Source organism: Grammomys surdaster, unplaced genomic scaffold, assembly GCF_004785775.1.
Source record: "Grammomys surdaster isolate TR1022 unplaced genomic scaffold, NIH_TR_1.0 65, whole genome shotgun sequence".
Lineage (NCBI taxonomy): Eukaryota > Metazoa > Chordata > Mammalia > Rodentia > Muridae > Grammomys > Grammomys surdaster.
The window spans coordinates 20,513,134-20,537,605 of NW_021604567.1; the positions used below are offsets into that span (position 1 = coordinate 20,513,134).

The 24,472-nt window shown below is 37.8% G+C and overlaps 1 protein-coding gene across 2 annotated transcripts in view; it reads right to left on the reverse strand.

Moving 5' to 3' along the window:
* The window catches only part of Nalcn (sodium leak channel, non-selective), a 276,470-nt gene that overhangs the window by 62,951 nt on the left and 189,047 nt on the right, over positions 1-24,472 (reverse strand). For both annotated transcript variants that reach the window (XM_028771252.1, XM_028771259.1), the window contains 2 exons: positions 12,110-12,246; positions 10,625-10,766 (listed from right to left, as the gene is read on the reverse strand). In XM_028771252.1, the coding sequence (XP_028627085.1) occupies positions 10,625-10,766; positions 12,110-12,246 (279 nt within the window). The remainder of the gene's footprint in view (positions 1-10,624; positions 10,767-12,109; positions 12,247-24,472) is intronic.

The window sequence follows — 24,472 nt, forward strand, 5'->3', positions numbered from 1 at the left end:
AGAGGAGAGAAGAGAGAGGAGAGGGACAGAGAGAGACAGAGAGAGGGTGACTGATGTTTCCTAAATTGTACACTTTAGTACAGAACTCAAAATCCATGAAATTCAACTCAATTTCTGCAGTTATTGCAATCTGGATTGCAACAACACAGCAATGTATGAGTGCTCTTGTTGAGTTTTAGAAAGGTCTTTTAGTCAGAGTGGGGACATTTCTCCTGCAGTTCCTGATCATGTGTGCTCTGCTGAGGGCCAAGGGTAGGTTGGTTCACAGGGCCTTCTGCCTTCGCTGTCTCCCATGAGTTAGTGGTTGATCCAGTTATGTTCAGGCTTGATCTCTCTGACAGGGCCATCTTCGGTGTCATGCTCTGTCACCAGAGCATGTATAGACTCATCTCACTTACAAAATTGTCATTTCTTTGTGTTTCACTGAAATGATTCTTTAACAGGGAGCTGTCCCTCCTGTACTGGTTTTTGTCTACCAGTAGAGTGCCCAGGGAAAACAGTCAAGGTAAGTTCATGATTCTGGATCTTTTCGTACCAGTTTTTAATAGTTAATGGCTTTTGTACAATCCTTTAGAAGTGACTAATTATTTAAAGTATCACTATGAGTTCAAGGTTAAGACATATTTGATGGATTTTAGTCCATTAAAATCACTATTTTTAATTTGTCATCTATTCCTTGATAATTTAATACTATACATCTTGATTGCATTCTTTCCTTCCTCCAACTTCTCCCAGATTCCCCTCTACCTCCCTACCCATCAACTCTATCACAGGTCAAGTGATCAACTGCCTATTGATCCATCAGTTCTTTTAACAAGATACTAGCAGCTGTTGGCACAGCTTCCTGACTTTCATCAATGACAAGATGCTCTACAATTATGTGTACTTCCTATTCAAAATCAATAGTACTTTCTCTAAGTATCCCTGATACATTTACTGAGAAATATTTTTCGAGCACACAATCTAGATTTCAGCATTGTTTATGGCTGCCCAGTTGCTTACCATTCTGGAACTTCACCTGAGCTGACTCCAATAGTTTCCATTTAGATTCAGGGCATAGAAATTTTACTTACTTCTTCTATATGAAGTCTGTATCTTTTTCTTTTGATTTCAAGACCTGATTTTCCAAGTTTACAAGGGATGGCAGAATCCAGCTATCACATAACTACTCATTAGCTTTATTTCATAGTACACCTTTAATCTCAGAACATCGATAGATCCACAGACCCACAGGCAAGATGACTAGAGGACATTGAAAGAACAGTGTCTGTATTCTGCTTCCTGACTGTCCCAGATCATCAAAGCTTATGGCTGTAGTGTATTTCTTCTTTAGTTGCTCCCTCGTGTTGTCTCAGCTCTTCCGTATGAGGGCCTCCTATTGCCACTTCTTGGTACTTCCATTAGTATCTGAGCACTTTTGCTGGTGATGTGTCTGTCAGAGGTATGGTTTCCAGAAGTTTCTTTGGGAAGAGCTCCTGGGAACACTATTAAATAGGGCAATATTTCCAGAGACACAGCATATGCTTCTATATTTGTTTCAAATTTGTTGTTTTACAATGTCTGTCACTTGTCACTAGTATCTTGCTGTGGCATTCTCCACTCTAAATGCCCAGAATAATAATAAGGAGCTTATTTTTATTTCTTTCTGATTTTAAAATGTTTCCTCAGGGGCCAGGGAGATGGCTCAACAGGTAAACTGTTTGCTATACAGGCGTGAAGATCAGATTTTAGAATACCAGCACCACATCAAAGCCAGGTGGGTGTTTCCAACAGCCTGTTACCCTAGCCCTCCAGAAGCAGAGATGGGCATCCTCAGAGCAAACTGGCTGCATACACTAGACAGATCAGTGAGCTCTAAGTTTTGTGGTTGTAGCTACCAGATTTGGATTTTGAGAATAAAACACAGGTCCTCAGAAGAGCAGCAAGTACTCTTAACTGCTAAACTCTCTGTGTCACAGGATTTTTTTTAAGACACTTCACAGACAATCAAATACTCAGTAGACACATTTGTTATCCTTCTAGAAGACTTCTTACTTTCTTCATGGTATTACAATGTAGATTTATAATTTTAATGGTTTTTTTCTTATAACTTATTGCTTCTTTTGTATTTGTTTGATTAATATTCACTTTAATTTTAATCATTACTTCTTGCTACCTTTGCCTTTTCTTGGGTGATACATTTTCAAAGTAAATTATTGAGTTGAATGTTTGGAAGGCTAATTTAAATCTTTATTCCTTTAATAGATATGTATCCAAAACTACAGTTTTCTTGCTTAAAATTCTTCTAATAAAAACTGTCTCATGAATATCAATTAATAATATACTAAATCATAGATAGGAGAGAGTTGAAGATGACTCTTTCAAAATAAGTATCAAGCCTGTTTGAGCAAGAAAAATAAAAGCAAAGTCATAAGGTATACAAAGCAGTGATGGCTGGCTTTATTATTAACCTCACAGACTTAAAATAAGTTTATGCTCATAAACTTAACATCGCACATGAATGATCCATTAGTTGTCTACCATGAGTTTGATATATTATGCCAATTACTTTCTGATTGTAGATATTTACCATTTCAATTGTTTTCATTCACAAAGAATTGTTTGAGATGAATTTTCAATATCACAATATATGTTTTCTTTTCTTTTTGAAATTGATATTTGTGTTACTTTTTTTTCCACACAATATATTTTGATCATATTCATTTTTCTACCCCAGTTCCTTTCAAATATTCCCTACCTAGCCATACAATGCACAATCTCCCCGCCCCTCTTTCTCTCTCTCAGAAAAACCAAAACCCCAAACTGTAAAACAAAACCAACCAACCAACCAACCAACCAACCAACCAACCAACCAACTAACCAATCAACCTACCAACCAAATGAGTTGATAAAATGAAGGCCAAAACAAACAAAAATCCAGTAAGACAAAAATTACCAAAATAAAACAAAAACAACACACACACACACACACACACACACACACACACACACACGTTTTGTGTGGTCAACTACTTGGTGGAGTCACAGAGCCTGCCCTGGAATGTGCTTGATATATCTATTCAGAGATTTTCCACTGAAAAAAACTGATTTTCTATAGTCAATTCTAAGTAATTCTGGTTAGGGGTAAGACTTTGTGTCTGTTTCTGTCTGGTTTGAACTTGTATAGGTTTTGTGTGTGTGTGTGTGTGTGTGTGTGTGTGTGTGTTTTACAGATTTTAAATTTTATTATAGTTTGGTCAAATTGTGTCTTCTGTAGCACATTTATTTGGTATATATTTATAATTTAGGAGAAACCAAATATTCAAGTTGTATAAGTTACTCTCCTTTTCTTGAATAGTAATGTTGTTCTCTAGTCATTGAATGAAGAATTATATAGAATTATATCAATGCCTGTTATATGTAAATTTCAAATTTTCTATGCATTAGTTGATTTCTTTGTGCCTTAATTTATGGTAAGATAATATATATAATATATAATATCTTAATCTTTATTTGAAATTTAATTCTAATGGATAAGAATTAGTATTTTCTTTTTAAATGAAAAATATGAGAATAATAAAAATTAGGTTGTTTGCTATCATGAACAGTGCATGATTTGAAATTGTCATTATAACTCTGAATGGCACAGATGTAGGGTTCAAATATTTTCAGAACATTTTGACATCTTTGTAAATGTCCATAGAAAATAAAATTAGCATTGCTAAAATATGCTTAAAAAACCCCCTCATCTCTCTGCTCTTTGTGAAAGATGAGGTTTGCGCATCTATGACAAATTTGAACTTGTCCCAAATCTTACTGTAAAACTTAAGAGCCACTAGTTGTGCTTATACTACATTTGTAATGAATGATTAAAATAAGAACCCTGAAACACCGAGAAGGATCTACAGATTTTCTAACTCATCAAAACCATCATGATCATACACTAACATCTTGCATTTACTGTTCCTGCCAAGTCAGAACTCCATCATGGTTTTCAATAAATCAGAAGATTACTGAAATTAATAAAGTCACCTGGCAACAGCCATATTAGGAGATGTTTGATTCCTCTGTTGCAATGAAGAGGCCTAAAGAACCAATTTTCCCTTTACTCTTGGGATCAATTAACTTCAAAATGAAGGGACTGGTATTTATTTCAGAAGGGAACTCCACAAATACTAACTTAGTGACTCGAATTTGTGTGTGTGTGTGTGTGTGTGTGTGTGTGTGTGTGCTTACTTTGAAGTGTTAACAATATATCTTCTTCTTATATGGAAACTTTGGATAGCCTCATGTTTTCTTTTATTTTGAAGGTATTTACAACAGATCAGAAAGAAATGAGAAAGTAGGTACATGAACATCTGACCATGAAACAAAACCATGGCCTGATGAATAGGCCTTGATGAGCATCGTTTCTGCAGGGAAGGCATGGCGCAATTGTTGTAATGAGGCACTCTATTGAATGGCTCCACATAAAACATAGTAATTGGAAATAAGCAATTACTTAAAATTACATAGGTGGAAGGTGGTGCCTCGTTTGACTAGATTTGAATTTATCATGCACCCGTGAGCTGCAAATTAATATTGGAACAAGTGTGACAGATCTTGTGTATGGTGAGAGGTTTCTCTAAAGTAAACTTTTTTATGGAGTTGACATTATGCATGGAAAGAGAGGATTCTAAAAGGTGACTAATGTAGGGGGCTGTAAGACTAAAATAGTCATGTTACAATGCATATAAAGGCGAATTCCATTTTAATGTCACATTATTAAGCTTTGGAATGTGTCTTAGAATGTGGAAAGCGCGAGGTCAAGAAATTTGGTCTTAGTTATTTTCATATCATAAAAGTTAAAATATGTATCTCACTCACACACATGGACACACACACATACACACACATACACAGAGAGAGGGAGAGAGAGAGAGAAAGAGAGAGAGAGAGAAAGAGAGGGGAAGAGAGAGAAAGAGAGAGAGAGACAGAGAGAGAGAGAGAGAGAGAGAGAGAGAGGAGCAACAGTTCACTCTTCCCTAGAATTTAGGATGTTCTAAGTAAGTTGGTTTCTATTCTGTGTAAAACTTTATTTTCTGTGAGTTTCATGTAAGTGTTAAAAGATAAGGATGGTAGATTCCACATCTGCATTCAATGTGTCAATGTGTATAGCTGCTGTTTGAAATGCATTTGCAGAGTGAATTAACATCACATTAAAAGATTACTTTTGATCTCTAGGCTTTCTTTGGTTTACATTTTCTTATGTAATTAGTCTATGAAATAACTGTAAATTAAGTAAATATTATGAAGGATTGTTTATTTGGAAATGAGTCATATCAGTGGACTCTGGAACATATCTTACAAAGCTGGGAACTAAATGTCTGGAAAGTTAATTGACTTGAATTTTATGACAGTGCTTTCATCACTCAAGCATGGCTGAAGGTCACCACAGATTTGGCCAAATCAACACATAATACCTTGTCTACAACTATATAGCAGTGACTTGTGATGGAAAACATGAAGCAGCTTGACTCACTGAAACAAGTAGAAATGTTTAATACATGTTGCGAACTTGTAAGCCACAAATATATGCTGGGGTGGAGGGCTGGAGAGATGACATAGCAGTTAAGAACACTGGCATTTGCAAATAAAGCTGTTTAGGCAAAAGGGTATATTATATGATGAAACACTACAGCTTCCATGGTGAGCAGGGGAGCATACAACTTTTGGGGAGCAGGGACTGGAGGTTGCAAAGGCAGAGGGCAGATATGAAGCGACAGGGAGATTGTAGGTTTGGGGGTGCATGATGTGAAACAAACAAAGAATCAATAAAAAGTTTAAAAAAAAACTGGCTGCTCTTCCAGAGGACCCAGGTTCAATCCCCTGCACCCTCATAGAAGTTCACAACTATCTGTAACTGTAGTCCTAGGAATCCAACTTCTGGCCTCTACGAACGCTGCATACATATGGTCTACTGATATGTAGGCAGGCAAAACATTCATACACTTAAAGTAAAAACAAAACAAAAAACCCAAATATATGCTAAGAAATTTTGAACTGTAGATGTCAAGACAAAAATGACTCTACATGTATATCCATATTAAGAGACTGAGACTAGAGAGACAGATGAGTGATTTTGATTCTATTCATGCATTAGTTTGGTAATTTAGATTCAGAGTCTAAACAGTCCTGGGATCATAGGTTTTAATTGCATTTGAACTTCACATGAAATAGCATGAATGTGACTAGTAGCAACTTATAAGTTGCAATCTGTAAGTAAAACTACATTCAAAGGAGAAAAAAAATAGCTTGAAATATCAGGGCAGTATATATTTTAGCAGCAGCCTTCGTTGCTTGATGCCTGTTTTATACGTGACAATGCCTTTTGATCATATCAACTTTGTACTCCTTTCTCTAATTTGTTTGGACTCCTCTCTTCTCCCAACTTTATATGTCCTTCTATTTTTCTTAAAATATACATAATATACTGAGTTCAAGTACTGTTGTCCATGTGCTCATGGTATAGGGTTGCCCACTGGAGCATGAACAACCTACCAGAGGCCACATTTCTGAAAACAAACAAACAAACAAACAAACAAACAAAGAAACACTAACTCTCCCCAAATAGTGAATAACTACTGTGACTCCTTTTTGATCCTCCATGAGCATACATCCAAGAAATATAAACAGATTGCAATATAACCTCCAAGTGAATAAATACAGCTTTGCAAGAATATTGGTTAGGAATCTCTTCTCTTACGAGTTGATGAGAGTAAACCACTTTCCCACTACCTACAGAATATTCTTGGCATATAAGGATCCTTGAAGCAGAGCTATTATATAGAAGAATGTGCATCTAAACACAGCCACCTCCTTGAGCTCACCAATTTACAAAGAACAATAAAAATGAAAAAAGGTGCTTTACTTTTTATATTGTATATCTTTTTATTTGCATTTCATTATTATGACTAAGTGGTCAATTTATTACCTACAGAGGCAGTTTTAAGCTACCAGAGACCTGAATATGCCTTTTGTAATTGATGTTGTGTTGTCCTCCCTCCTGAACCACCCTGTCTAGTTTCCTTAAGATACAGCACATACTTGGGTGTTAGCTTCCTATTATCTTTTCCTTCTTTCCTGTAGATAAAGCTTTAAATAGCTTTTTGCTTTTTTTTATTTTTTAGATCTGCCAGGCTATTGTTTGGTAGAATTATTTAGAAAATCAACATCCCTAAAGGCCAAAGCAGCTTGTTCCCACTTCTCTGCCTCTATTATTGATTGATTGATTGAATGAATGAATGAGTAACTGTTCAACTCTGAAAATTATAGATCAGGTTGGATAACTTGCTACATATAGAGTTAGTAGAACAAATCATATGACAGTCTATAATCATGCAGAAAATTGCTGAAATGTTTCATGCCAATCAACAGGCTGTGTGAAGAAGAAAAAAAAATCTTCCAGAACCTTTTAATTCATTCCATGAGAAGACTGTAAGGGGAGGCAGTGGAGGTATCAATGGCATTATCTATAGAACTCAAACTAAAAATATTAAAGACATCGTACGATGAAGGAAATAAGTCAGCAGATAATTCATTGAGCTAAACTACTCTGTCATACTTAAAGGTTACATTTGTTTTAGTAAAGATCATTTGTTTTGATTCTGAGACCAGGTTCTACTACATTGCCTAGGCTGATCTTGAATCCTCCTGCCTTAGCCTCCCAAGTATGTGATTAGAGATGTGCTCCACCTTTAAGTCAATCTGTCTCAACTGCCAGCTCCTCTACTGAGCCTGGTATTAGTGTCTGTTGGTCTCCAGTCACCATTGTTATCTGGATGAAAGGCTATGCTGGGCATGATGACACCCTTCTAACATATATGACTGTACTGAATTCTCCTAAGAAACATGGGAAAATAAATTAACTCCAATTTACAGATAAGGATTGCAACTCAAGGCTTCTCTGCCCTGCATTGCTCAGCCCCACCAAACACACAGCCTTTATGTAGACCACTACTTGTCAGAAGTCCCTTTCTTTAATTTTCAAATGTGCTAGAAAGAGGACTCCAGGGACTCTGTCTAGTGCAAATCTTATGTCTACAAAGGTCAGAAGACATTATGTCTGAAATTACTGATGGTTGTGAGTCTCCATTTGGGTACTGGGAACTGAAACGGTTGTCCTCTACAAGACAAACACGTGTTCTAAATTATTGAGCCATCTCTCTAGCTCTGGTTCTCGCAATAGCGTTTTACTCTAACTTCTTTGTTTGTATTTCTTCCACCTTCTAAAGTTCACATCTTGCTTTCTTTTGAATTCCCACATCCAGAAGAATGGCAGATAAGTAGACATCAGGTGCTCCTCACAAAGTCTGTAGAATTACTGAACGAACGTGGAAGACTTGTGGAAATGAAAAGTGTTAAAAAAACATAAAAATTAATGCATATTATTATTTTATTTTCATTTTGTCCTTGAGATATAGCTGTTTGGCTCTTCAAAGCTCACTTATATTTCTAGATTATGGCAGATTCTGACTCAGGGAGTGGCATGCTAGACAAGAGCAAGGCAGAGACACCATGGTGACACAGACTGAAGAACAGCGATCATGGCTGCAGGCTGAGTGAACTGGCTGTATCATGGGTTGCTAGGAAGTCAAGTTCATATCTATGTTATCACGAAGCATTCTGCAAAAGAAACCCAGGCTTCCATCTCAATAATATGAGGAAATACGAATAGACACCTGAATGATTAAAATATTAATACTGGACCACTTTCCCTTCCCTTTCTGCTTCCAGGAAGTCCTCACCATGGAAACACACTAACACTGGAATTTCTGTGTCTCAGATTGTCCTGGCTAAAGACTCTCAAACAGAAATGAAAAATTCTAAGTATTTGCAAACAGCTCCAGAAACAGATGGAAGCTGATACTGCAAACAATGGATGTAGAAAGGAAGAAGTCTAATTTTTATCACCAAAATAGAACCGAAAGTTGAACGCTAGTTATATGGTAACCTGATTAATTTTTGTCAATGTGGTATAAACCTAGACACACTTAGGAAGAAAGAACTTCAGTTGAGGAGTTGCTTCCATCAAATTGACCTGTGAGCATGTCTATGAGGCATATCCTTGATTATAATTGATGTAGGAGGCTCCATCCCACTGTGGGCAGTGACATTCCTGGAGATATAGGTCCAGGCAATGTAAAGCTATCCACAGGGAGCAAGCCAGTAAGCAATTTTCTTCCCTCATTTCTGCTTGAAGTTCCTGCCTTGAGTTTCTACCTGACTTCCCTCTATGATGATTATAACCGATCAGATGAAATAAACACCTTACTCCTTACTTTGTTTTTGGTAATGGTGTTTACCACAGCAACAGAAAACAAACTAGGACACATGGTAACACAGGTAGTGCTCACTCCTAGGATCCTGATGAGACCTGGAGATGGATATACATTCCACTTCCCAGCTTTAGCCCAGGTTAGAATAAATACAATGAGCATTTTTGGTCTTTCTCTTGGAGGTAGGCAGTCATAACCCTAGCATAGTCAGGGTGTAGAGAAGGCTATTTCACCTCTGGCTTATAGTCAAGTTTGGAAATATGATGAGACAAATTCAATACACTAAGATAAAGCCAATCTGCCTTCTAGAAATGCAAAAAGTGACTTCAGACTGGCTTGGACTGGGTTACCATTTCTCCACACATTTTTCCTGTGTCTACTTGGGCTATTGTTTCTTCACCTGTTTATGATACTGACAGGGAAGTAGAGATACCACAGGCTTTTGTTTCAAACAAAAATTCAAGAACCAACTAAAAGAAGTTAAAAGTACCACACACATGGCATGATCTTCTACTTCACAAGTGAAAGCCATAAATAGTATCATCTAAAGTCAATTTTATGACAAGGAGAACCAAGTAGGGAGGAAACAAAATGTCAATGCAGAGGACAAAAGTAGAGACAATAATTGACAGGGGAAAAGATAGTCCTAAAATGGATATGCCACTCTTAAACAAGTCATGGGTGGAAATGCCCCTGTGCAAAGTGTCTTGTTTTGCAAAATCTCCCTTCCCAGTTTGTGAAATTCTGATGAGAAAGGACAGAGAAGGTACATGCTGATAAAGTTTTGGAGCCCCAAGAATGCAGACAACATCTCATAGGCATTCCCCCAAAGAAAATGAAATCCAACCAACCAGACACAAACCTAATTATTTTCAACTGACAAAAATAAGTGGAAAAAAGAGAAGACATTAGCATCAGAGTGTTCTCTACAAGAATGAGGAATGAGATCTGAGGATGGTGAAGAGAAAATGAACGAGTGAAAGTTCTTCAAAATAAAGAGACACACCACAAAGACAATAATTATGGACATAACCTAGGGCAAGATGACTAAGCCAGAGAATACAAAACATATCAGCTCTGTTGGGTAGAGGAGGAGCAGGAGAGGCTGAGCAAAAGTTAACATTCAATTATTTTAATATAACAGAAATACGGATTATATCACAAATAATATGTATGCATATACACATACACATACATATACATATATATTTATTATTTTCTTCTTTATTCCCTAGAGACTTAGGAATTGAGGACCCTAAATGATTGTGCCATGTTTTTCTCTAACACACACTTTAGAGGAGTTTGGTGATAGAAACAGTGGTTCTTACTTTTTGATCAATGTATTTGTTGTCTTCAGCTGTGGGTTTCTTGGGGTTGTCACATGACGATGAGGAGGTAGAGGGGAGGATTCTGAAGAGACAGCAGGTGTCTTGTTGCTGGCGGTCAATGAACTGCTTCATGAAGCTTTCCCTTTGTGAAGGAAGCACACAGATCAGGAAGTGGAACAGGAGGTGGCATTTCAGATACCACAAGGTAGTGCAGAAGATCACAAAAATCAAGATGTGTCATACCAAGGGCGATGGTTAGATTTAATTATTGAATTATTTAACTTAGAGAAAAAGCTTCCTGAATCCTTGCAAACTCCTGTTTAAAGACATAATGTCCCTGAAATAGCTTAAAAGCAAGGGTATCCAATAATTGATGGTGTGATTTGAATCCTACCGTGGTAATGAGATACTTTATTTTCCTCCTACTACTTGAAAGAATTAATTCATCTTTTCAAACTTCTATTCATCATAAAAGTCCTTGAGAGATAATTTTACATTTAAAGACTCAAAAGGAAAAGACTCCATCTGATCACCAAAATATGAAAAATTTAAATAACATTAATGCAATAAACAAAGTCAGAAACTTAAAATCAGAAAGAGAAATACAGTCATGCTATCATGTGCTACTTGGCGACAATTTTGTCACCAATATGCAACATGCAAATGCTGGTCCCATATGCACTGTACACCCAGTAATGCAATAAGCATCATTATCTGCATCAACACATCTGATGTTGACAAAATGGTGAAAATGTCCAGAACACTCTCCAGGCATTAAATGACATGACCTTCTATTTCTATCAGAATTTCAAGTGTTCTGGCACTGCATCTAATCTCATACTTCCCTAATCCCTCATCAAGATGTTTAACGACAAATAAGTAAATAAATTTAAAAAATAGAAGAGTCTATATGATTGTGATTGTATCTGGAGTTTTTTCGAGTTATCCTTGGAAGATTTTCCTCTAATTATTAAGCAGGCAGTTCCAAGTACCTTAAGGATGCATTTGTTTAGTAGGAAGGCAAAGCCAGTGCAAAAGGAATCGGTGTGGGTGTAAATGTTATGGTTCTTTTAACCAGTAGGAGGCAGATTACACTGTGACCAGATAGCTGTATACGCCAACGCTGCTGTAACACAGACTCCTAGAGCTGGGTGCCTGACGTACTTGAAGATAAAGTGCTCAGATCGCTGTCTGCCCTCTTTCACTCTGAGCAAAGTCTGCCTTGTCTATACTTGGGAGGTCTAATGACTGAGAGGTCTTCAGATGGAGGCAGGAACACAAGATTGTGTCTCACCTGTTTCTTCTCTGAAGGGATTGCTCTTGGGACTCAAAGGCTTTGTATCACAAAGGCAGGGAGAAGAAAAGGAAGTAACAATTTCAAACACAACCCCAACCATACCCATATGCCAGTCTGAAAGCAGTCTGAGGTAAGCTTACATGGTAAGCCATGTTGTGAAGAGATAAAGTCAAGAAACAATTTGATACCTGATTTTAGGAACAGTAAAATCTGAAGGAAGTTTTGAGATTTTCACCATTTGCGGTCTGTTTGGGAATTTTTCGAAGATTCTCAAGCGCAAAGGGAGTTTTTCTTTGGTATCCGCATTCGCTTCACTTTGCTTTAACTAAAAGGGGTGGGGTGGGGGAGAAGAAAAGAGAATCTCATTGTAACAAACAATTTCAGACTTGAGACAATAACATGTAATTACACATAAGACCGCTAGATGGCAGAAAAGGCACACCATGCACATCACCCTGTAGTCCCTGAGATTGCTCTCTGAGATCCAGGGAAGGACAAAAGTTAACAGCAAACTAAACCAATTTAAAATAAAATGCAAAGGAAAGTTTTGTTGTTGTACTCTCAATGACAAGTCTCCTTTCACCCCACACAACATCTTTAGCTTTTACTTTCAATTAAACATTTGGATTTATTTTATACACAGACGGGCTTATAACTGAAGGGAATGTATTCATATCTGTACAAATTTGATTAAAAAAAAGCTGAGGTTTATCTGGAGCTGATGTGGAACTAGGAATCAATTATTGTCTTGAATTCAATCCATGCTTGCTTATTCCCTTTCCTTCTTCCAATGCTGGTTTATCTTGTGAGTTCTCACTCCTTACCGCCTCTTAAGCAGAACCGCTTTGTGGATTGCAGTGAAACTTCCAATAATTTCCCTATGTCTATCCTTCTCCAAACTATAACACTGGTCTCACTAATTCACAAATGGGTTAAGAGGACATCAAAGCCATTCATTCACGGCCCCTTGCAAAATGTGCTTTTACTTTAAAGTGACAAAGTTTAGATCAGGAAATTATCAGTAGAAGTCCAGAAAGCTTTGATAATTGGAAGGGATGGGTGAGATGATGATGATGATGATGATGATGATGATGGTGGTGGTGGTGGTGGTGGTGGTGGTGGTGGTGGTGGTAAAGTTCTAGCCACAGGATGACTCAGGATGCCAGGACCACAAAACAAAAGGCACAGGGATCTTCATGGCATGAAGGTAATCTGAAAAGTCACTTTGTACATCCATGAAATCTTATGAAAAAGTATACAACTGGGGAAAATTTGCCAGTGGTAAGTAGGGTCCAGAAGGAAAGAAAAAGCTGCTGACTTATTAAGACCAACCAGACAGCAAGGCAATTGGTGATAGCAGGCCAAAGACTGATATTGATGAGATTGATAGTGTAGGTAGGCACTTGCTCAATTGCATTTACTGACTCATTTGTTTAGATACTTGTGCTGTCACTTCCAGAATCAATCCAAGGATCCAGATTCTGTGCAAAATTCTGAGGCTATAAAAATCAAAGGCTGCCTGCATTTTCCCCTCTCCCAGCTCATCACAACCCACTAGATAGCTGAAAAAACAATTACCTAAAAAGACAATGTTTACCATAGAAGGGATATGACCAGAGTGCTTGGGAACCCAAGGTAAGAGTGAAGCAAGAAATAAGAAAAAAAAGCCATGGTATTATTTCCTCCACCCTGACAGACCTCCCAGGCTGCAGAATGGTGGTGTGTGACTCAGGATGCCATGGCTGGTGGGCGGGGTCTAAGCTATTCGAGCTGAATTGTGTTTTCTGCTAGTGTGAGACAGGGTGGTAAAGTGTATGTTAGTCAGACCATCTCATCAAAATGAGAATCCTGAGGTCTTCCCAAAACCCTCTCCATCTGTTGACTCCTTCCACCCTCACCAGAATCTCCCTGACTGGACCTTAGCAAGACCCGTTAGGGTTCCCTACGACCACAATAGCTCCTTATCACTATCCCAGGATCTTGTGGTTACAAAAATCAGGCTTAAAACCTATCTATTGCTACTTTTAATACTTTAGAACAAAAATTGTCAAAACCTTCCCTTTGGACTCAAAGTCTCATTTCTTCCCTCTCCACCTGTGTAACTTTAGTTATCTGGGTGACCACATCACATCCTCTTTAGACCCTTGGGAGCACGGCCCCTCATTCCTGCTGCATCTTCTGTTGCTCCATCTCTTCTTCCTTAAACTCCATGAAGTTCTACTTGTTCTTGAGATTTTAGTTTCTCACACAGTTTCTCAGAGGATCTTTTTCTGGTCACCAAAGAGTTTTCCTTAGGAGCTCATAGCATGTTGAGCTGGGCCATAGAACATGGCTGTTCACATGGATCAAGATAGTGAGACATCTTCAGTTTCTTCAACGTTCGCTCTAGTATACGTTTTAACAGTTTTCTAGGCTGCTGCAGCAGTTATCAAAAGACTAGCACCTCTGTAAATCCGAAGCCCCTCCAGCATCAATGAATTAATTTCTGAATCAAAGCTTCCTGTGAGCATGCTGAGGGCTCACCACATCTTGACTACCTGTGAGTCTCTGTAGGGTTGTGGCTCACTCTTCCACCCTTATTTGAATGTCAAATGCCTTCTTCTCAGTGCTTGTCCTGAATCTCCCTTCTGTTTCTCCAACAAGGAATGTAAACATCAGATTCAGGATGATCCCTGACACTCCTCATCCAGAGTGATTAACTGTTTATTTCCACACAGGCCCAATTTCCCAGTAAAGTCTTGTTCTGAAGCTCAGTAGGTTAGGGGAGACACTATTAAATCCACCATTCACATCATCATTTTTAAGTAGTTTTGTTTCATATAAGCCATAGCAAGTATTTTCTCCAAGAATATGAGGCCTGGGGGACTGGGAAACTGATGGGATTTGTTTCTTCACATTCATACTATCTGTGTCCTGGCACCAGTGATTTAACATGAAGTCAGTGGAAAAAACAAACAAACATACAAAAAAACCTGTCATCAAATAAATGACACTAAGTGGGTGACAGAGAGAAATTCTGTCACAGATTTTGTAGAAACAAAAGAACACCTGGTAGAGTAAACAGAGGTGTAGACAGTATCTATGTGTTAATTGGGCAGCTTAACTTTTCTTATGTAGAGTGTAGAAACCCTCATTTGCATAATGGACTGAAGTTAGACTCTTGTGGCATTTAACTGATCACGATGTTTGCCACTGAAAAGCCAATGAATGTTTGGAACATGTTTGTCAAGGGCATGATGGGAATATATCAAATTATAGCTAACAAAGCCCTAGAACACAGTGATCAATACAGTAGCCTAGTAATATTTTTAAAGATCTCCTTGCTTTCACGGTTTTAAAATGGATCTTGTAGAATTCTAATTTGCATTAGGGAATATTAATATTCCCAAGAGCACTTAAGCTCTTTCGGGGCAGGATTCCGCTTTTAAATTTCTTTTCATAGCACCTCCCAGAGAGTGAAAATAGAATATGGTCAGGAACAAATTGAAGCTCAGCAGGAGTTGGTCATTGAACCACAACACTACAAAGAGCAAAGCTCTTCTGAATAACTCAGAAGGTTCTCTGGGTTTCTGTAAATCCTCCTTTTGAATGGTGAGAACCATGGATGCTCAGATATATAGTTGGGTCAGGAGAGAACAGAGAGTGGCTGCTTCCAAAGGGGCATCAAGTTGGCTCCTATGAGCAGGAGCAGCCCCTTTCCAGAAGTTCCATGAGCTCTTTTTTTTCCTATATACCTCCATGGGCCTGTTCTGGAAGGAGTGTGTATACCACAGCCATGCCTTCATCTCTATGGCAATGAAATTTGTGAGTCCTGACTGTAGACCACCCAAATGCTGATCAATAGAATGGAAAAACAAACTGTGGTCTATTTAAACACTTGAAATGAGTGTATTATAGTACAGCCTATAATAAAATGAGGTCAGATTTTATATTGCAATATTGAGGGAAGGAAACCAGACATAACAAAAGAACATATATTAGAAGACAAGGTTGTAAGGTGAACAAATAGACAACATTATTCTATATTGCCAATTTTCAGTGAGGTCAGTATTCTGGGGTGGGGGTGGGGAGTTGAAAATAATGGCAAGATCGGGGTAAGGTAATTGGTTTCTAACACACAGTTGTCCTGGTATGTTCAGTTTAGGTGTATTATGTTTGTGAACATCAGCAAATAATCTTATCCTATGTTTATTTCAGTGCACTTAAATATGGACAGTTGTTATATTTAACAAAGCCATATAACTCTTATTTCATCACCATCACAACTTTTACCATTCTGCCATCCCCAGTGTACAAGCCTGACCAAGACACAAACACAAGAAAAAGAAAAAAGGAACAAGAAGGAAGTGGAACCTGATTCTCTAATGTGGGGTGTGCTGGGGGTGGGGAAGATCAAGGTCACCAAGATCAGATAAAAGCAACTTCATGGCATTTTGAAACCACTCACAAAGATACTTACAATTTGGTAAAATGATGTTCTACCTCTCATCCTAACCTTTTATTCTCTCCCCCTCCCCTCTCTCTCTCCCTCCCTCCCTCTCTCTCTCTCTCTCTCTCTCTCTCTCTCTCTCTCTCTCTCCCACACATATTTTCTAAAAGCAAGTATTCTTTGATACAGATAAATGGCTAATATCAATAAAAGGACTAGATATGACTTTAAGATCATTAAACTATCCCCTCTCCAAAGCAAGGCTTTTAAAATAAAGTAATTATAATTTTAAATGTCCATTTAAAAATGTAAAAGATCCAACGTCTTAAGAGGACAGCAGTATAGAGGATGCTGAGATTTCTCTTCATGTTGAAGAATCTAATGTAAAGAATGGCACACAGGAGGGAGTTGATAATGGCTTCAACTGAACAAGAAGTCTGCCTGCACCCCACAGATCAGATGAGAGCTCCGTGACAGGCTCACACAGCAGCAGGAAAAAAAAATAGTGCATATGCAAAAGAGAAATTACAATTAGAGGATGAAATAAATTTCAAACCTTGAGCTTTTAAGAAACACACACACACACACACACACACACACACACACACACACACACACAATCTAAGCTGTGCTCTTCTGTAGCTCAGCATCTGTTGTGCTGAGATATCATTGCTGGCATTGGGGGACTGAAAGTATCTGCTTTCCCAGTCCTCTCAAGAGAGTTCAGGCGTAATTGCACTGCATGACACATACCCCGTTCTGCCTCATCGCTTCCATCTTCCCTGTTGCAGCCTGTGCTTTCTTCTGCTAAGATATTCAAATACTATTCGACTGGATTTCTTTTCAGAATGCTGTGACAAATAGCTGAACTGGAGGAGTGCATTAATGTTAAGTTGTAATTTTGGGGGGGCGTGATTTTTTTTCTAAAAGAAAATAACTTAGAAAATACCCAGACTTGTAAAATATTCTCATTTTCAAATCAGATCCTTGCTTGACGGGAATTGTGTCTGTGTAGATGTGTGAGTTAGTGCAACTGAAGAGTAATTGTTAGCTGTTCAGGACAAGAAGAACTATCATACCATATTTACACAGGAATGAAAAGGGATCCCTCCTCTAAGCTATTAAATTAAGCTTTAATTTTCTATGCATGTTTACCTCGTGATGGTGGTGGTATCTGGCTTTTCTGCATCTACTCAGCAATTCAAAAGACAGAATCTTCATGACCATACATCATTTTCCAAGGTGGTTTCTCTAACTGATTTGTTTACACAACTTTTACAACCCAAACTAATAGTTTCTGGGTTAAAACAGGTAGTGTAGGTAGATTAATAACCAAACCCATAGGCTTTTAATATAATGTTATCATAAATCTTTGATATATAGTGTGAAGACTACCCTGCTTCCCCTGTTCAGTGTAGTACGGTGCAACCATAGGAGGAACTTTTACTTTTCCAATTTTTGTGCCAAGGAAGTGTTAGTGAACCCTAAAAGACCAGTCAGGAGCGATCTGATGCAATCACACAAGGGTCTTTATTTGAGCTAGCTTGGGCTTAGTCCACCACGGATAGGCAGGACAGTTTTGGTGGAGATGAGACCCAGACATCTATCTGGAAAGGTTTTATAGAAATCAGCAAGAGGGGGATGAGTGTTTATAACCTGGCAAGCATCTAATTGGAGTGCTACTATGGCCTTTGGCAATAATTGGCTGGTGCTGGGAGTCAAACCATAAACTTAACTTCTGTTTCTCTCTGCATTGGTGGTTGTGAGGCAGGGGTGGGCTTGTAACCTAGGGATGAAGATTTGTTGGCAGGGATATATCTTGGAAACTGGAGTTTGATACAAGTCTTGTTGGGGAAATAACCTGTAGATGTAGGTCTTGTGTGTGTGTGTGTGTGTGTGTGTGTGTGTGTAACTTGGAAACTAATTCTAGGTATCAGCCTATTAGTTTACCTAAGTTCAAACATAGCTCAGGTTCTCTAAAATGGAATCAGAACTTAGAAGATTTGGTCTCTCACTATAGGCAAAGGATTATGAATGCATACACACAGTGTAGCAATGCTGTAGATGTTACAAATGCTTACTTAAAATATTTTCTGCTAATTTCCTTACTTCAATAAAATCTTTAACAAATGCAATACTCACAAGGTCAAACTGGGGTTTTGATTACATCAGTGAATAAATTCAAGCCATCCATACTAAATTGTAGGGCTTATTTCTCAGTTGATCTATGGCTACATTTCTGTATGATAGCTGTTACTCAAGAATGTTCTCAATAATTTCAAAATATGAACTAATTAATTATATGTTATTTTCAAAAATCAATACAGATTTTAATTTTTATTTATATCTATATGTATGTATGTATGTGTCCATAAATGTGGTTACCCTCAGAGACCAGAAGGTGGCATCCAATTCCTTGGAGTTGGAATTAGAGGTATTTGTGAGCCACCAGGTGCTGGGAGCTGAAATGGAGGGTCTCCTGCAAGAGTAGCAAGTTTTCTTAACTGCTGAGCCATCTCTCCAGCTCCATTTACATGACAATTGGCACCCTAAAATGCTCACAGCAATTTCATAATGTGAACTAATTAATTGGATGTAATAGTTTTCTTTTCTATGTCCCCAGAGGTTCTGATTTGTCATTCTTCTGTCTATACAGCATGACTGGTGAAGAAGTTGGGAGGAGAGCTGTGTGTTGGGAGGAGCCGGGTCACCAGGGACTGAAGTGTGGTTCTGTGCTTGCTGGTTTAAGAGCTCAGCAGAGCTCTTAGAAAGGACTGTGGCATTGACACTACCTTACAACATCTCTGAAATGTGCATGAAATGTTAACTTTCATGCTCTTCACACTGAACTAGCAAATCTTACAAGATTTAAACGTCCTTCAGAAGGTCGCTTTGAACAACCATGTATAAAATATTTCCAGAAGCTTTTGCAGGCTGGTAAGAGAAAAAAGGAACTTCAAAAGAGTAGACTTCCTTGTTATGTTGACTGCATAAATTTTTCTTACATTATTGTTCACTAAAAGCCCATAAATGCAATTACTTATATGTTAGTGCACTGCTGATAAGTCAAGGTTGCTTTTGTATGTTTTTTTCTTACAAATACAAACACCTCCATCTTACTAATAAGAGCCAAGATAAAGTACACACACACACACACACACACATGCACACTTACACTTACACACAAGTATATGTAAAAGTATTTGTACAACTGCTGTCTCATTTTTTATATAAAATACATAGTGTCATAGTTTTTGTCAACTTGACACAAACCCACACCTACCTACCTTGGAAGGGAATCTTTATTGAAGAATTGCCTTCATTGGCTTGGCCTATAGGCATGTCTGTTGGGGACATTTTAAAATTGCTAATTTATATAGAAAGCCCCAGTTCACTGTGCAGAGTACCATGCCTGGATTTTATAAGTAAGGCAGGTGAGCAGGCCAGGGAAAGCAAACCAGTAATCAGCATTCCTCTCTGATCCTTTTTCTTTAACTTCCTGCCTTGGCTTCTCTTAGTGGTTACCTGTGACCAGTAAGATGAAATAAACTTTTCTACCCAAGTTGCTGTTGGTCATGTGTTTATCACAGCAGCAGAAGAGACACAAATTAGGATACATAGGCAATAACATATCTAAGACAAAGGGAAAAGAAAATCTGGAGTTGAACTTCAGTTCAATTCTCAGACTCTTAGACACTTTGGATTTCAGTGTTCTGAGATGAGGATCATCATTCCTAGACATATGTGATATAGCATATTGCTTGTAATTTGAATCAGCCAGGGAGAATGTGCTATTCAAACCAAAGCTATCACTGTGCCAGAATAGCTGTGGATTTTACAAGTGATTCATCAGAAAAGAGGCCTAGTAAAGATGACCTCACACATGTTCTCCATCACTCTCCCCCCTGATCCATTTCTTTCTCTACTCAGTTGACTGGTATATTTGGTCAAGATTCCTAATTGTAAACACGAAATCAAAGACGGAAAGAGAAACGTCTTTTTCCTGTTGATGGCTCCTTCACTGCTCTTACCACTCCAAACTGACTTCTTGGAGAAGATGCTCATATGCCATCAGCTGTGCTCTGCGCTCTGGTGTCACTATGCCCCTCAGGAGGGTTTTTCCTGAATGAGGTAATATTACTTTGACTTTGACAGGTCATGTTATTAGTTATAGAAGATTCATGCCCCATTTTTGAAAGTGGTTTTTAAAACGATTTTTGAAATTATTTTTAAACTTATTTAACAATTGCAAAGAGCACAAACAATTTCTGTATACCCTTGATCTATCTTTTTTTCTCAAACCAATATCTTATATAACAACAGAATGCTTCCCAAAGCCAGAGTTAGCCTTAGTTAAGTACTCTTAATTACAGTGAAGGAATTATTCGGAATTGCTACATTTTTTCATGAAGGTCTCTTTCTTGTTCTGGAATTCCATCTGGGACTCTGCACTCTCTCCTATGACCCCCTTCTTTTGCTCTCCTCACTGCTATATCAACTACTCCAATTTTCCTTGTTTTATTGATGTTGATGGCCTTGAAGATTACCCATTGAGTAGTTTTCTAATTATCTCTTAATTTCCGGATGCCTAATGTTTTCTCATAGGGCTATGATTAAATATGTAAGGGTTATTTGAATACAGGCACTCCAGTCCCTCAACAGTCTATATGGTCTATATAAAGACTGAAATTGTTGCTAAATGGTTGATAAATGGGTAGTGTATATAGAGGGAATTATACTGGACTAGTAGTTAGCCCATGTCTGCAATGAGTAGGGCAGGATAGAGTGAAGTGGTCAGAGACTTTATCATATTATTTAGATGTCAATCAATTTAGAGCTTTTGAGTTATCAATTTGGGAATTTTTCATTTAGGACTTTTGGTCTGCAGTTGGTTTGGAGTAACTAAAATTAAGGAAAGAGAAACTATTGAAAGAGGACTACTGTATTTCTGTTATTAAGTTTTCTTTTTCCCAGGAGAAATATGGCATGCATGTGTGTAATAAGCTCTTTGTACATGTGTCTATATTTATTTTTGTTTACATTTACTTGCATGTGTACATTTATCTTGTAGAATTGTAGAACCATATACATGTATACATGCATCAATTTATATATCTACAAATCTATATATAAACCTATCATCTATATCTATCATCTATTATCTCTCTATATATCTACTATCTACCATCTATCTCTATCATACCTATCATCTATCTATCTATTATCTAATCCTTCTATCCATCATCTATTTCTCTATCAATCATCTATCTATTTCTCTATCTATCAATCATCTATCTATTTATCAATCATCTATCTATTAATCATCTGTCTATCTAGTCTATCTATCTTTCTATTTATCTATCTATCATCTATCCATCATTTACCTATCATCTATCATCCTCATCTCTCTGTTGATATATCAGCTATAATTTTTCTTAAAACAAACCAAGCTCATACTGTGACTCTCAGTCCAGCATCATACTTCCTTTTTGGACTCTCCTCTCTGCTTATTTGCAATTTCTTTTTCTGTCTCTCTAGATCTGCAGGAAATTACTTGATTTGTTTCATCTTAAGAGTCCTACAAAGTTGTATTAATGAATGTGTTCATCAAATGTAAACAAAGCTCATTAAATCTGACTGGATCTGGACCCCAGTGGTGCTCTTTCCCTTTAAATAACTCCTTTTCAGGCAGCAATCATACATTTCCAAATATCATTCCTCAGAGTGCCTGTTGTCCATGGTAGAGTTGTTAAATTTTGCATGCTTTGACAAAAGGGTTTATAAGATACACTATGAAAATTTACATTAATCAACATATTTTATGCAAAACAGAATGAAAATAGGGCTAACACTGAACAAAATAAAATGCATATTTCTCATTTCTGAGAAACATTGTAAGTCATTCTTTTATTAATATCATAGTGTACAATATTCATGCATGAGAAAGTCAGGGATTGTCTTGCCCTACTATGTCCAGTAATGAGCAGGTTACCCTGAAATGAAAGGTCAACAACATAGTCATCAGTTCTCCACTACAGAAAAGCTGGGAGACAGCAAAGGGGAAATAAAAGCCTGTCATTATTGGCAGGTGGATTCTGTAGCTTCTGCTTCAGCTTGCCCTAGTTCACATCTCACTCAGGTACAAGCATGATTCCTAGTCTTGAACTGTGGAAGGGACACGTCTTCTCTTTCATGGTTTCACTTTTGCTTCTTATGGGTCTAACTCCTGTAGAGTAGAGGCCAGGATGGACAGTAAGGGTAAAGGATCACATTAAGAAGTTACACACATGTCCCAGTACTCTTCCTGGTTTAGTTTAAGTCTAACCCTATCCAAAAAGTATGGAGCCTGCTGATGAAGTAATGTATAGTTTCATTTCCTTCCTTTCCCTTCACCCTGCCTACTACTGCTCTAGACAATATCTTTACAATCTTCTCCAGCCAAAAACTTCCCAAGACAGTTATGTTTTACTTAGGCTGTCTCTCTAGGCTTTTTTGTTTTTTTCTTTTTTCTGTAAGGATCATCTATTGCTCTGACTAGGCCTGTAATTTACTAGCCCTGTGACTTCCCATATCTATTTAGCATTTCTCATGGTAGCTACTGATAACTCCTCTGAATCATCCAAGGTAGGAGATAACTAGAAGATTTGGTATTCCCAGGACTGGTCTCAGAATGTCTTACTAATTCACCAAGCAGTTAGTTACTATTGCTCTAGGTGGGCTCTTACCTTTAGCTATATCCAGTTTACACATGCCAGGATTACCATGCCTCCATGCCTCCATCCCCACTGTTCTCTAGAAGGAAGACATCAATGTCTTTGAAAGTAAAGATACTTTTCTCTGACCCAGTGCCGATACCAGACAGTCCTACCAGCATTCCAGCTCAGCAAGCTTCCATGTAACTAGCCTTCTATTTTCACAGTGAACTATGAAATGATTTTTCTCTAAGCTCTTTCTGCTGCTTGCCGCTGATAAAAAATGCATATCTCCATGTGTCTAAAGCACTCCTAATTTTTGTCTATATGCCTTTCCTTCTGATGTCCATTCTCTCTATTAGAATGGTCATCCAGGCATGGGAAGGGAATGAGAGCCTATTGGTCATTTCAGCAAGGTTAAGTCTGAGCCCTTTAGATATTAAGCTCACACAAGAGAGCAAGGCACTTAATTCTAAGCTTTCCTGTCATTGTAGAGTAAGATAAGATGACCCAATCAAAAACACATCAAGCCACATGAGCATTGAAGTAGTGATGCAATTCATTTTGAGAACTTTTAGACTAGAAAAAAAAATCACAGGAAAGTGGTGAATTTTGAGAGCAAATTATGTAAATGGGAAGGAATGAGTGCCTTTCCTGACTTTCATGTCCATTTTTACCCATACTCAAATGGAAAGCAAGCTATCTCATAGCATCTATTAATACAACCTGGGTTTTCATTAAGGGGAAAATTAAAGATTGACAAACTCTCACTGTTCTGAGAAACTGCTGCTCACACAGAGCTTTGTCACAGCAGCACTCTTTGTAGAGCATGGTTCACAAGTCAAGGGCATCCATAGTCTAGCTGTTTATCACAAACTGGCTGTCACATCCTTCCCATGGTGATGACTATCATATTGTCTGCATTGGGTACTGAGGTTTAAGAGAGTGTAGAGGTGTCAGCATGTACCCAGTAATGAACAGGGGAGATATTAAAGGTATTTATTTATTTATTTTTACTGTTAAACAACAGTATAAACAACAACAAAAGAGAACAAACATTAGGCATAAAGGATAGACCTGGGACCAGTGACTATAACTACATCTAGCTTCAGGGAATCCAGTTCCTAACTCTTTCCCAGATGTCAAGATCAGATCCATACTGTCTTCCTGAGAGCCTATATCTAAGGTCCTAGGGACCAGATATATAACATAGATGCCAGTCAAGAAGGTACAAAACAATCATATCTGACAATATATAGGAGTAAAGACCCACATTGTCAAATTAAAGATGTCACATCATATCTATAGATTTGTGCTAAGAACACTAGGGATACTCAGGTAGTAAAATTTATGCAAACATTTCAAAATCTGGGTAACTTCAAAGTGTGAGAAGTTCCTTGCCCCATGCATTTTCACAAGAGGTATTCAGC